Here is a 15,322-nt window from a genome sequence, read left to right on the forward strand (position 1 = left end):
ATGGTGCTCATGGCCTCATTATAAAAAGTGCCCACACATACCACCTTTAGCAGGCCAGTGGTGCCCTCCCTGTATGAGGCATGCAGGGAGTACATGAGGGAGAAGCTGCACAAAGCAGGTCCGCAAGTGGCCTAACACTTCACCTCAGACATTTGGAGAAGCCAGGGTGGAGATCATGCCTAGCTCTCCCTCACAAAGCACTTGTGTGACTAGACATGCCGTTGGTGAGCTCTCCTTCAAGCTGAGGTGATGGATGAGTCCCACACAGCACCTGAGATCATGAGGGCCATGAACCACTTGGTGCAGGGGTGGCTCATTGGGCAGGGTGCAGGTTCATGGTCACTGACAATGGGGCCAGTATGATCTAGGTGGTCCATGGTGCTAACTTTGTTGGCATCCGTTGTGTGGCTACTTTACTATTCCTATGAACTGCACTTTCTTAACCTCCTAGGTACTGAAACTCATGGACTCAATAAAGACATTGGAATTATGACACACTATAACCTGCCGGACATCTGACTCCCCAAGTACCTCTCCACTTTTACCTACTACATTCCCTTTCACCCCAACCCCAGCCTGTCCCTCACCCCCTGATGCCTCCATTTCCATTTTCACTGACTGGCTTTCTTGCCTGCATTGCATGCCAGCCTCTGGCTTCTTTACTATTCCTTCCATCCAGGAACAGCACAAACCAACTACAAGTGCTTCCTCAGCATGATGAAGGGTTTTCAACCTGAAAACTTGCTAAGATATATTTCTCCAACTATCAAGTTGGTCTACTAAAAGATATCAGATTGACCCAAAGAACCTTGTCTGCCATGTCCTTAGACCAACACGGCTACAACCTACACCCCTAGCACCTGTTCCGAGCTAGCTGACCAGGAGGAGGCAGGGCCCTGAGCACATTTAAGCCCCAGGGATGGGGTTGGCAGGGAGAGTTCTCTGACAGCTTCTGGTGAAGAAGCTCCTGAAGGAAAGGAAAGAAAGCCTCTGTGACAATTTGGCGGCCTGAGATGCTAGTGCTAGTGTGCTGCTTGCTTACTGGTTGTTATTTAAAGTAGTGAACTGGGCTGAGGCTTTAGGGGAGGAGGAGACCTCATTGGGACACACCACTGTGTCGTGGGCACTAGTGAGGGTGCAGTGACAGGGGCATAGAGAGCCCAGTGACAGTAGAAGGTAGAGTGAGACCAAGACCTCATTACATGGACAGTATCAATATACTATCTGTGAGGCATGGGGTAATGTAAGGGATGGTTGGAGCCATGCATGGTAAGGGGTGGCTTTGCTGTGCTCTGAAGAGAGATTCTACCAGGTACTGTGTATGCTCACCAGTAGACCTACTTGGATCTGTACTGAGAAGCATTATATTGACTGGTTTCTTTGGATATTAGAGATTGGTCCCCTGATAAAAGGGACATGGATTGAATCTAAAGAGAGACTGAAACAGTTGTGTTCTAGGGTGTTTGAATCCAGGCTAAAGCCATCCCCTGGATGGGATGTGTGTCGAACTGAGACTATGGTCATCTGGGTGGCATGTTACAGAGGGCTGAGTATTAGACAATCAGGCAGCATCAAAACCAGGCTGAGGAGAAACCTCAAATTCCATCTGGAGTGGCTAGGGTAGGTTAAAGGGGAGATGTGGAGTCCCACAGAAGAAGACAGATTGAGACCTGAAGGATCACCTCAGAGTATTGCCTCCTATTAACATTGTACCAACAAAGTAATGGCAAGAGAGAAAAAAAATAAGATAAATGTCCTGGCAGACCGGGTGATCCGAGGTTGAGTTCCATCCTGTCACCACTTGTAGGTAAACAAACTCCCGGCAGTGCCCTTAAGCCCTACAATACCTATAGTCATCACAGTGCAGTTTCCCAGAAACCTCTACACCTAACTACTTGAAACTTGACATGCTTTGTGGCCTCAGCAGGGGCTACCATCTTTGCTATTTTCATCTGAATCAGGAAAGAAATGGTAAAGTTATAGGCATTTTCATTATTCCCCAAATGTAGCCTATGGGCAAAACATTGAAATGCACTGAAACAGTGAAACAGTTTCGATGAAGCAGAATGGAACAGTGCTTCAAAACAGTGAAATGAAACACTGTCCCTTCAAAATGGTGAAACAGAAGTTGAAACAAAATGGTGCTGTTTTGCACAGCCCTAACAGTTATCTGAACTGAAATTTGACCAGGAGACCACCATAAACATCCTAACCCAGTGGTGTTCAACCTTCCAGCCTGATGGGCTAGATGACATAGCCCTGAAGCCATATTCAGCCTGCCCTAATCAGATGTAAAATACACCGGGATACTTCCTAACCACTAACATGTATTTTGGTTTCTTAAATCAGGGTGTCCATCTTCTGAGGCCACTGGTTCCACATGTACCCCATACATGTCATGGTGGCTGCATATGCCCTGGTGGCATGCTGCAGGGGCTGAACATGGCACTGTACAGTAGGCCTGTGCAAATAGGGAAGTATTCAATTTGGATTTAGCCAATTCAGAGGACAGTGATTTGATTTGAAGATTCAGATCACTTTCCTGAACTGATTTGGCCGAATTGGCTTCGGAAGATTTGGCTCTGATTCGGAGAGATTTGGCGATTCAGCCATAGACTATAATGTGGAATCACTGAAATACCTATAACTTTGTCATAGTTTGGCTGATTAAGATAAAAATTGTGGGGATGGTAGCCCCTTCTGAGGGCTTGATACCTGCCAAGATTCAAGGAGATAGGTGCAGAGGTTTCTGGGAAACTATACCTCAGGCTGCTGACAAGCAAAACTTGTGACATGTATGACATGGTGTGTGTGTTAAGGCACACTCTCACTGATGCTGGGGCCTCTACATGACATGGTGGTGTGCCCCAATGAAGTCTCCTTCTCCCCTACAGCCTCAGTCTAGTCTACCATTTTAAATAACAACAGGCAATAACTTAGAGAGCAGCACAGTAGCAGTAGCAGCATCTCAGGCCGTCAAACTGTAACAGAGCCTTTCTTTCCTTTCCTGCAGGAGTTTCTTCTCCAGCAGCTGCCAGAGAACTCTACCTGCCAGCCCCAGCCCTGGGACTTAGATGTGCCCAGGGGCCTTCCTCCTTCTGGTCAGATGACTGGGGACAGGTGCTAGGGGTGTTGGTCTAAGGACATGGCACTGGCAGACAAGGTTCTTTGGGTCAATCTGGTATCTTTTAGTAGACCAACTGAATAGTTGAAGAAATATATCTTAGCAAGCTTTCGGGTTGAAAGCCCTTCATCAGGCTGAGGAAGCACCTGCAGTTCCTGGATGGAAGGAATAGTAAAGAAGCCAGAGGCTGGCATGCAACGCAGGCATGAAAGCCAGTCAGTGGAAATGGAAATGGAGGTGTCAGGGGGTGAGAGAGACAGGTTGGGGTAGGGGGAAAGGGGGATGTAGCAGCTACCCCTCTCCCTCCCCTGCCAGAAGACCTGACACCTGCCTTTCCAGCATGCTTCATATTAATTTTTCCTGTGCTGGAAAATGTGCCTGTGTGTGTAACTAACCAATAATATCTCTTCTTCTTCTTCTCTGATGTATGACCATCTGACTTCTGTGTTGTGCTTAATAATCTCTATCTGACTTCTTCTATGATGTATGTACATGAGTGTGTGTAATGTATGTGCTTTCCTGCACAGTGATGAATCACGCCATCAGGGAAAACACAGCTTTCTTTTTGTGTGTGGCGGGGGGGGGGGGGGGGGGCGGGGAACCCAAGAACAAATATAAGTTGAAAGAAATGGATTGGATAGGGATATATAGAGGGATTCTAGTTAGCAAGCTGTATCCAATCCTTTCCAACAACAGATACTAGTAGGAGAGTGACTAGGTAGGAAGCCATACCAGTCCATTACCTTTCAGACGCTGTTGCTCTGGCAAAAACAGTTCACAAAAGGCCCAGAAAGCCTGCAGACACAGGCTTTATATGCTGTTTCTACATCCCTCCTCCTGAGCATTGTGATTGGAAGGGGTATCAGGAAAAGATCACAGTCACTGACCAGCTACAGATGTCAGTCTTTCCCCCCCTGCTCCCCCTCCCTCTTCTCAGTTTATGATCCCCTGAAAGACTTCTTCTGAATCTCTGAATCTTTTTGGATTTGGAGATTCAGAATCAAGGGGGGAGGGGGGGGTTCCCTCCTAGTTTGATTGGATTCAATGATTTGGCCTCCGAAAAGGGCCAAATCTTCTCCAAACCAAATCACGGACCAAAGCTTCACACACCTCTACCCCCATTACAATTCATTGTGTACTGATGTACTGTTCATTGTACCCCAGTCATACAGCCCCCACACCATGTAGTGTGAGCCTCCTGCCCCATATGGCTTCTCCCTACACCATGTGGAGATGCACTCCAGGCCCCTACTAAGTTAGAGGGACAACTCCCAATGTACTGTTACTTTAAATTACCAATTTATCAAATCAAGAGCAAGACCTTATAAAGGGGGATAAGGCAAAATGCCGCATTTATTGATTACATGAATTAGACATAGAGTTTCGGACACACCACTCATACAGATGCACACAAATCATCATACACATCATTACACTCAGACATACACGAACACAAAACAACCATTCCATTCAGATATTATAGTTAACAGCAGCAGTTGTTCAATAGGAATACTAGGTGGCCAGCCCAGGCCTATTGAGAGAAGATGCAGATAGTAGCTGGAGTGGGGTGAACAGATGCGTGTGCTTCAAAAAAAGCAGCAGTTGAGCGAGACTCACCCAAACTGGTATTTTCCAGAATCCTTTTTTGTGGGGATTGGCATCCTTTGTTTTTTACTTTGGGGTTTTTTTCATACCCAATTTCTGTTTTTGCAGTTGTTTCTCATCCATCTTCTGCTTATCTCAGCCCAAGATCAGTTTGGTCATAAAAGTTGGTGTATCAGCCTTGGCATGTCCTTGCTGCCCATGTGGCAGGATGTGTACATTGCTCTTCCTCATTATCTTGATTGTGCCCTAGGCCTCAAAGGGATTCTTCAGCCATCTATTAATTAGTTTACTGAGTGGTAACTTACACAATTGGCACCTTGTTGCTTACATAAACAGTTAAATCTTTTGCTTTCATGCAAAAATTCCCATTCTTTCACCATTCACCCTCTGACATAGACTTTCAAAGTACACAGGGCATACAAAGTTCATTTACTCATGTCAAGCAGGGAACAAGCACAAAATGGAGTTTTAGTTGTTCATAAAAATAAAAAAATCAATATGAAAAGATTCATACTACAGTACCACACTGTCTCCTCTTATGCTGGGAGGGGAAGGGCTAGGGAGGGGGAACCAAGGGACTCCAGCAATAGAAGCTGGATGTGTGCATCTGGGCTAGGAGCCTTGGGTCTGCTTGTTAGCTCCTTAGGGCCTGCATGCCACTTGGAGAGCCCTGTCTTTAATTATTCAAAACCAGAGGATTTCTACAACACAGTTTAATGTTGTCCATTAAATGATAGTTGAAACAAATTTTCAGGGATCAATGCACCCAGTGAATCAATACCACTTAATGCTGGAGCATGTGCAAGTTCTTTGAAGGTCTTTCATATTGCTTTAGCCAAGCTTTACTTAACTTGTAAGAGGGGAGCCAGTGTTAAGTCATGAAATGGGATTCAGGACTAGTGTATAAAGGACTGACATGACAACTTTTTTGATGAATGACAGAAAGTCTTTATTTACTACAAATATTCACTGCTAAATGAGTCTAAAATAAAGCAAAGTCCAGTATTTAGTTGTAAAAGTGATAGCATCTTACCAATACAGGTTATAGTGCTCTTCCTAGGCCTTTAGGTTCCAGGGATGGTGTACTCATTTGGACCTCCTTGCCCCTGGGGTTCTGTCCTCAAGTCATCATTCAGCAGAGACTTGTGGGATGATAAACAGCTTCATCTTTATTAGGAAAACAGGATTCAGCCACACATACTCTCACAGTTTTCAGGGAGAGCCACCCACCACCACCAAACCACACCCACATGGCATCAGGGGGAAAACTGGACCATTGCACCGCAGGCCCCTTAAAGGTACATTTCATATACCACACAGGCAAAGAGTGTTGTCATATTCTCAAGGTGTGGATCCATTCACCAGAAGATCATCTGGGTGCTGTAGCAGTTCTTGTTGGAATGATTTCTCATTCTTGAAGTGTGCCCTATTAGTTGTTTCATTCCTCTTTTATACCCTTTAGCTTAGTATCTTCAAAACATTCTTGTAGCCATGTAAATCAAGAGAGAATCCCAAGTGGTAACTAACAGGAAAATCCTGTTAATTGAACTGTTCATTATTGGTTATCAGAAAGTCCCAATTTTGATTGAATTACCTTTCTCAGTAGCAATAGATTATCGATTTATATTAAGCTGGAACACATCAAAGAGTAAATCAGGAGACACCGACCAAAGCCCGGATGGAGAATGTCTCTTCCTATGCATAAACACAAGTTACTTGCAAAGAAATATTTACTATACTAATTAATTAAGGATAGACATTTCACACAGTTAAATACCAGACAAATAGGAGCCTGTTTAAAATCATCATAACTATAACAAGATAAGCTGGAAGTGATGCCTTATTATTTCTTTTCAGAAGGTCCAGCCACAAACATATCCTCTTGCACTGTGCAATTGCCATCAGTATTTGTATTTTAATTTTGGTGAGTAGGCCCAACTCAGCTTGAGTTTCACAGTCATCAGTCAGCATAATGGCTGCTGGGATACCAGTGTTTACAGGCTCTCTTTACTATTGTGTCTGAAGTTCCAAAGGATGTTTGCGTTTAGCCCCCTAATAGAATATTTACTTTAAAAATAGATTAATAGATTAATAGATTCATAGATGTTAGGGTCGCAAGGGACCTCAATAGATCATCGAGTCTGACCCCCTGCATAAGCAGGAAAGAGTGCTGGGTCTAGATGACCCCAGCTAGATGCATATCCAACCTCCTCTTGAAGACCCCCAGGGTAAGGGAGAGCACCACCTCCCTTGGGAGCCCGTTCCACACCTTGGCCACTTGAACTGTGAAGAAGTTCTTCCTAATGTCCAATCTAAATCTGCTCTCTGCTAGCTTGTGGCCATTATTTCTTGCAACCCCCGGGGGCGCGTTGGTGAATAAATACTCACCAATTCCCTTCTGTGCCCCTGTGATGAACTTATAGGCGGCCACAAGGTCGCCTCTCAACCTTCTCTTGCGGAGGCTGAAAAGGTCCAGTTTCTCTAGTCTCTCCTCGTAGGGCTTGGTCTGCAGGCCCTTAACCATATGAGTGGCCCTTCTCTGGACCCTCTCCAGGTTATCCGCATCCCTCTTGAATTGCGGCACCCAGAATTGCACGCAGTACTCCAACTGCGGTCTGACCAGTGCCCGATAGAGGGGAAGTATCACCTCCTTGGACCTATTTGTCATGCATCTGCTGATGCACGATAAAGTGCCATTGGCTTTTTTGATGGCTTCGTCACACTGCCGACTCATGTTCATCTTGGAGTCCACTAGGACTCCAAGATCCCTTTCCACCTCTGTGCCACCCAGCAGGTCATTCCCTAGGCTGTAGGTGTGCTGGACATTTTTCCTCCCTGGGTGCAGCACTTTGCATTTCTCCTTGTTGAACTGCATTCTGTTGTTTTCTGCCCACTTGTCCAACCTATCCAGGTCTGCTTGCAGCTGTTCCCTGCCCTCCGGCATGTCTACATCTCCCCATAGCTTTGTGTCATCTGCAAACTTGGACAGAGTACATTTGACTCCCTCGTCCAAGTCACTGATGAAGACATTAAAGAGTATCTGTCCAAGGACCGAACCCTGCGGGACCCCACTGCCCACACCCTTCCAGGTCGAGACCGACCCATCCACCACGACTCTCTGGGTGCGACCCTCCAGCCAATTCGCCACCCACCGGACTGTGTAGTCATCCAAGTCACAGCCTCTTAACTTGTTCACCAGTATGGGGTGGGATACCATATCGAAGGCCTTCCTGAAGTCTAAGTATACGACATCCACCCCTCCTCCTGTGTCCAGGCATTTCGTAACCTGGTCATAAAAAGAAACTAGATTGGTCAGGCACGATCTGCCTGCCACGAACCCGTGCTGATTTCCCCTCAGCATAATTTGTCCTGCTGGGCTCTCGCATATGTGAGCCTTGATAATTTTTTCAAAGACTTTGCCAAGGATGGAGGTGAGTCTGACTGGCCTATAGTTGCCCAGGTCCTCCTTCCTCCCCTTTTTGAAAATGGGGACCACGTTGGCCCCTTTCCAGTCCTCCGGGACTTGGCCCGTGCGCCACGAGCGTTCAAATATTCCCGCCAGTGGCTCTGCAATGATGTCGGCCAGTGCCTTCAGCACCCTCGGATGGAGTTCATCCGGGCCTGATGACTTAAAGGCATCCAGTTCTTCCAAATGACTCTGCACCGTCTCAGGGTCTACACATGAAAGTCTGGCACCTTGCTGCTGCCTCTCTACAACCCCAGTGAGAGACTTGTCGTGCCCCTCACTTAGGAACACTGAGGCAAAGAACTCGTTGAGGAGTTCAGCCTTGTCCCCCCTATCTGTCACCAATTGTTTCTGCCCATTTAGCAGGGGTCCTATTCCTCCCTGGGCCTTCCTTTTACTTCCTATATAGCTAAAAAACAATTTCTTGTTGTCTTTTACTTGGGTTGCCCTCCTCAGCTCCAACAATATATGAACAATATGAACAATATACCATTTTAAAAAATTAATCAACCAATTTAGTTCTTTTGAAAGCAGCCAGCCCTGAAGACAGTCTTTTTATTTCAGTACACACATAGTAGCTAGACCAAACAATGTGCCTCAGACCAGAAGGCTAGGGACAGAAGTTGCAAATATACTGGTTTAAGTTATCAGAAACTGGTTTAAACCTGTAACAGAATAGAAGTTCAGTGCACATAAACTAGTTTCAAAATGGCTGAAACTGGTTTAATATAAACCTGGTTGAATGTAGTATCAGACTAACTGATTTGAGTCAAACTGGTTTATGTAACTTCTGTTCCAGACCCCTTCATGGTTTAAGTTAAATCAGACTTAGCATCCTCGATGCTTTGCAACCCTGGTAGGGCAGTGATGTCTGTTCCAGAGACCAGGGCTGGCCCCTCCCCTCTGCTCTATAGCCCAAGCAGGGGCAGGGGCATGGCCAGATACATGGGCCCGTGAGGCAAAGAGAGCAGGGAGAGGGTTTATTTCTGTGAGTGCTGCTGAGGGCAGAGAGAGCGGGGCCAGCCCAGGCTAGGCTGCTAAGGCCAGACCCTTTCCAGTGGGTGGCTGCTTGGGCTGGGGCCACAGGGGCTGCGCAGCTCCCCATGTCCAAGCTGGGCAGGGCTATCATGGAGCCCAGCCAGTTGGGAAGGGATTGCGGGGCTGGCCCATGGGGTCAGGGCCCTTCCCAGCCCACAGTGGCTGTGTGACAGCCCAGCCCAACAGCACAGGTAGGGGCTGGCTGGAGAGCAGGCTTCCTGGGCCATTTCTGAAACTCTTACTGGCAGTAAGTAGCACTTATTTATGGAGTCACACAATTGGTGCTCTCCTTGCAAATAAAGGTTGTAGAACTGGACTTTGGCATTTTATTTTAATAATCCCAAGGTATTGTTTCCAGAAGATTATTCAGGCATAAATATTTTTATATTAGAAAAGAAGCTACGGTAGAAAGGTTAGAAGATATTCTGATCTGTGTTTAGAATTATGCCCCCTAAAATTAGCCCAGTTGGATCATATTTTGAACCGCAAAAGAAGTTGAGGTTTTGATTTCATTCAATTCCTGCTTTATAGACTAAAAAAGGATTTTGAAATTAAGAAAGGCATGCTTACAGGAAAAATGAAGATTAATTTGTGTCTTAAATATGCACCTGGTCTCAGCAGAGGTGGAAGAATCTAAATCAATGTGAAGAACAAGAACTACTTGTTAATCCTGTCAGATAGGAACAGACAGTCGAAGGCTACATTCAGACATTCAAAAACCCCAAACTTGAATTGAGTCAATCTTTGCAAATTAGTCTGTTGTTCATCCTTCGCAAGTGAAGATGACTGCATCCAACGCTCCACTCTGGACCGATGACCTCTAACCTGCACACATTGAACTGATTTGCAAGGGCACAGACATTAACATTTAATTCTGGAAATGCAGGCACATGCTTACAGTGGTTCAGACTAGAAGCCGGAGAGTGTGAAGCAGCCCTCCCTTCCCTTTGCAGCAGCTGTAAGGCTGAAGGGAAGCTGACTTGGGGGATGTGGCCAGGCCCCTGCAGGAGCTAAGTATGGTTGTAGAGGGGTTTAAACCTCCACCCTGGCCCTTAGAGACCCCAGCCAGACTGTGCCTAGAGGGAGAGAGAAGAAGCAGCCCTTGCCAGGCTTGTCCCTGAAGCCAGACACTGGCCAGGGCAGTGTCTCAGGCAAAAGGGAGCAGGGGGTGGGGATTAAATTCCCCTGTCTCTGGGCAGGCATGGGACCCCAGTTGGGGTCTGCCCAGCTTTCCCTCCTGCTCTTGCTCAGGTGGCGGAGGACCTGGCCAGAGCCAGCCAGCATGGCCCTGCTATCCACTCAAGGCTGGGGCTGGGACTGCCACTAGGGCTGTGAAGCTGAGCCCAGCCAGCCTGTGGGTGTTGCTGAGGGTAGAGGCAGAGGGGCAGCTTGGCCTGGGGCCATGGGGGCTGTGTAGCCAGATTGCTTCTGGCTCCCCATGCCCAAGCCAAGCAGGGCTGTCATGGAGCCACAGCCACCTGGGAAGGGCTCCATGGGGCCAGTCCATGGGGGCAGGGCCCTTTCCAGCCCATTGTAGCTGTGACAGCCAAGCTCAGCAGTACCGGTGGGGGCTGGCTGGTGAGCAGGCTACCCAGACCACCTCGGAGGTGCTGGTGAGTGCCGAGCCCAGTAGCCACCACCACTCCCCCTGCCTCTTGCAGCACCTGGGGCTGCAGGCATGCAACCAGCTGTGGGCTAGCTAGGGCTGGGGGACTTGTTCTGCCTCACATGCCTCCAGCTGCTGCTACCACAGCCACACCACACTGCTCTGGGTAAGCGGGGCAGGAAGCTTCAGCCCTGCATCTTCTACCCAGTGTGTGGAGCTCCAGCTCTGGCTCCTGAACACCTTGGAAGGTGGAAGGCATCCAGGTGGAAGGCATCCAGGGGCTGCAGCCAGAGCTCCATGTGCTGGGCAGAAGCCACTAGGCCTGGCAGGACTGTTTTTCTCCCCTCACTTCCAGCTGTGACTCCTGCTCCTGTCACATCATGCAGCATAGCTTGGGGTGGGAGGACCTTCCTTCAGCTTGGCTGCTTCAACCTCTCTCATGCCTTCCACCTTCCAAGATATCCATCAGCTGGAGCTGGAGCTCACACTGGGCACAAGCTGCAGAACTGAAGCTTCCTGCCCCCAACACCCAGAGTGGCTTAGTGCTGCTGCAACAGCAGCAGCTGGAGGTAAAGGGTCCAGAACAGCACCCCCCGGGCCCTGGCCAGCCTGCAGCTGGCTGTGCACCTGCAGTCCCAAGTGCTGCACAGGACAGGGGATGCAGCAGTAGCTGCCAGGCTCAGGGCCTCCCAGCACCCCTGAGCTGGCCCTCCCAGAACACTGGGTCTGAAACTGTTTAATCCTTATACAGGCTGTGCAGTTTGGAAAAAGGCTTGTTATATTCTTCCCCAGCCTTCATTCCCACTTCATACTATGCATGTGGATCAAAGACAGTGCATGTCTTCTGAGTCCATACATCAGCTTTTATTCAGCTTTTTGCTTGCTCTTTTGGCAGGAATGAATTCCACAATTCTGTTGCACAGACTTGGCTTGTTAGATTATACCTCAGACTTCCCACTATGGAGCCACTATAAAAATAAGAGCTGCGGTGTGACAAATATTTCACGACGTGTAGGTTTAAAAAATAAATATAAAACACAGGTATAACAATCTTATTGTTCAGTGCATGTAAGTGTTTCATTTACTATTGAAACTTCAGTTCAAAACCACTCTATTGATTTAACTGCTGATATGATCTTCCCCCACCTCCCAAATTCCACTCCAATCAACTCGAAAAATATACAGACCTTCACCTTAGTAATGTCTTTTCCATTCATTAGTGTCACTGAACCTATTGATGCTATAGTTTCAAGTGATTCCTATTTTAAGTAGTCACCACCAAAAACAGGCAGTAAGCAATATATAGCTAAATTTGATAGCACTTCTTCATCAGTGACATCTCTCCTATTCAGTATTCCCTTATGATGAAAACTTAAACCTTCACCAGTAATATTCTTGTTCCTGGATTCAGGCAATACTTAAAAAAGAGTTGTAAACAATGGTATTTAAATAATTGTACTTTGTGAACATGAGGCACTGGGGACTTGATGCAGCTGGAAACTAGAGATAAGAGAGAGGTTGATACTCACTGATTTAAAAAAAAATTTTTTTTGAATACTTAATGTAACAGTGAATACTGGGTGTAATTAAGTATCCAAAAATAGAGAGGAAGCGGGAGTAGGAGGAGCCCACATAATGAGGTAATTTATGTTTTAAGTTTAGGGGCCTCCTAACTAAAACATATATAGCCTTCAGCAAGGCCAAGTAAGTTATTGCTTTGCAGGAAGACAAATGTGAGCAAATATTGTCATTCAAAATGTGGTGGACCTTGAGAAACAGTGTGCCAGATTTTAACTAGATGGGTGTCTCTTTGCAGCCTCTGGATAGCCTACCTCATCTGCAGAGGTGCGTGTGGTGGAGATTTGAAGGGCAGTGTGCAGGATGGTAGACATCAAGAGCTCAGCAAAAAGACAGGTAGGGGCATAATTATTTTTCCACAATTCCTTGTGTAATGAGGATCTTCTGGATTCGTGCTGGGTTGGACAACAAGGAGCAGGGAAAGATTGAGTGTTATGAATTATTATTTTTAGATTATGGGTATGCATTTATAGGAAGACCCAACATTCTGCCGTTTTAACAATCTCAATGGAACAAATTAGGAGATCTCAGTGATAGGATTCTCCATGTGATGATCTTCATTTAGGCATCTTCTTTGGCTTTTGTAACGCAGAGGATGGGGTCCAAAGCTTTTAAAACTTTCCACTTGTCACACCTAAAAAGACTTCTGTTTGGATAGATGGCTTGCTCTAGTTCTTGATTTACAGAACATCCATATTGTGCTCTTTCTGTTCTCAAAATCTGATACCAGCTCTTGCTATAAATGTAGGAAATGTCTCTAAATTTGATTTTTATTTTTCACTAACATACCTATTTAATGAAGAATGAGTATATTGTGCTGAAATTCATTACCCCACAGCATGTCTCTTTTGGTTAGTGACTCAGATAATTCACTTTCTTGTCTTTCAAGGGACTGTTTTAAAGCAAGTATATGACATTCATAATTTTTCTTATGTGGAAAAAGGCATGAGAAGCAAAAAATGCTTTGTGTTCTTCCCCAAAACAAACTCTCCCAGAAATTTGATTTAGACTAGCTTTAATGCTTAATTTGGTCTTGTACATTTTCTTTTTACTTTTTTAAAATAACATTTGAACTTGGGCCTGACATAATTTAAAATATCAAATTGTTTCTATATAAAAATATTTTTAAAAAATAAATTAAAAAAAATTCTCTATTTTTGGACAGAACTTCATTTTTGTCAAATAAACTATTTGACCAAAAATCTTGTCCCAGATTTATTTCTCATGTGATAAAATAATCTTGCTGGAATTATTGCTTTGGATGTATGATGCCAATTTTACATTTAATAACCTACAGTCTAACTTTCATCTTATTTTTCTTTTTTATTGTAGTGAATTGCTGTTTGCTGATACGAAAATGCAAATATGTAATTCGTTTCCACTTATGTAACTTACAAATTGGTAATAAACAACAGATGAAAGAATGAAATCCAGATTTCCTTTGTTATAAAATAGTTCTGAGCTCAATCTCTTTGTTTCATAAAAACATGCCAAAACTCAAGCAAAAATTTGTCACCTATAAGTATAAATTAAAAAGTAAAGATAATTAAGATCAACATAAGACAAATGCATAAATCATTCGAATAGCTTAATTGTAGTCAAGAATATGAATCAGTAAAATAAATATAGTCAAATATCTACAAAAATACTGGTAATTCAAAAACTTTCATTTCAAATGAATCAAGCCACACAGAATGTAGTTAATATTTATCTGGAATTTTCAAATATACTTCCACATGAGTGCTTCTGGACAAAAGGAATTAGAAGAATGATTAAGTCAGTTACATCCTTCCCCTGCTCCCCCTCTCTTGGCCCTGTTTTCTCCGCTTTTAACATTTTTCCCCCAAATGGTCCCAGAACAGTGGGAATACTGAGCCCTAATAGCTTAGAGCTGAACCATAAACATTACTGGTAACAGAACTGGGAATCTTTGCTCTAACCCTGCTAATCATTGCTATTTACCTATGTGTTAAATTGCAGGTCACTCCCTAGTCACAGCAATACTACAGACCTCTTCCTTTATTCAAAACTAAATAATGAAAAGAGTGGGTAAGGTATTAAACAAACCATAAGGTAAGAGAGTTGGAGACTTGGGCAGCAGTGACCATGAGATAATTGAGTTCAGGATTGTGAGGAAAGGAAGGAGAGAGAGCAGCAGAGTAAGGAACCTGGACATCAGAAAAGTAGACTTTGACTCACTCAGGAGACTGATGCCAGACTGAGGGGAACAGGAGTCCAGGAGAGCTGGCTGTAGTTCAAAGATGCCTTACCAAGAGTGCAGGAACAAACTATCCTGGTGTGCAGGAAAACTAGCAAGTATGGCTGAAAACCAGCTTGGCTTAGCAGGGAACTCTTTAGTAAAATGAATTGCAAAAAGGCAGCATATAAGAAGTGGAAACTTGAAGAAATAACTAGTGAAGAATATAAGAGCATTGCTTGGGCAATGAAGGGATGAAATCAGGAAGGGTGGAGCACAATTGGAGTTGCAGCTAGCAAGAGATATGAAGGGTAACAAGCAAGGCTTCTATAAGTATTTGGTAGCAAGAGGAGGATGAGGGAAAGTGTGGGTCTCTTAGTGAATGGGGGAGGCAACCTTGTGACAGAGGCTGAGTAAAAGGCTGAAGTGCTCAATGCCTTTTTTGCCTCTGTCTTCACAGGCAAGGTCAGCTCCCAGACTACTGCAGTTTGGGGAGGAGGTGAGCAGCCCTCAGTGCTGAAAGAACGGGTTAGGGACTACTTAGAAAAGCTGGATGTGTACAGGTACGTGGGGCCAGATGGAATGCAGCTGAGGGAGTTGGCTGATGTGACTGAAGAGCCATGGGCCATCATCTTTGAAAACTCATGGTGATCAGTAGACGTCCTAGAAAAGGGCAAACATAGTACCCAATTTAAGAGAGGGAAAAGG

General features: G+C 45.2%; 1 protein-coding gene across 2 annotated transcripts in view; it reads left to right on the forward strand.

The window, feature by feature from the left end:
- The first annotated feature begins 12,611 nt into the window (after positions 1–12,611).
- AADAC (arylacetamide deacetylase) overlaps positions 12,612–15,322 on the forward strand; it is a 91,208-nt gene continuing 88,497 nt past the window's right edge. Inside the window, exon 1 of one of the 2 annotated variants that reach the window (XM_019491865.2) lies at positions 12,612–12,753. Coding sequence is in view for 1 of the 2 variants with exons in the window: in XM_059731041.1 (XP_059587024.1) it covers positions 12,721–12,753 (33 nt within the window). In the remaining variant the exon portion in view is untranslated. The remainder of the gene's footprint in view (positions 12,754–15,322) is intronic. The other variant, XM_059731041.1, reaches the window with a different exon arrangement.

The sequence above is a fragment of the Alligator mississippiensis genome, chromosome 7, assembly GCF_030867095.1.
Source record: "Alligator mississippiensis isolate rAllMis1 chromosome 7, rAllMis1, whole genome shotgun sequence".
Lineage (NCBI taxonomy): Eukaryota > Metazoa > Chordata > Crocodylia > Alligatoridae > Alligator > Alligator mississippiensis.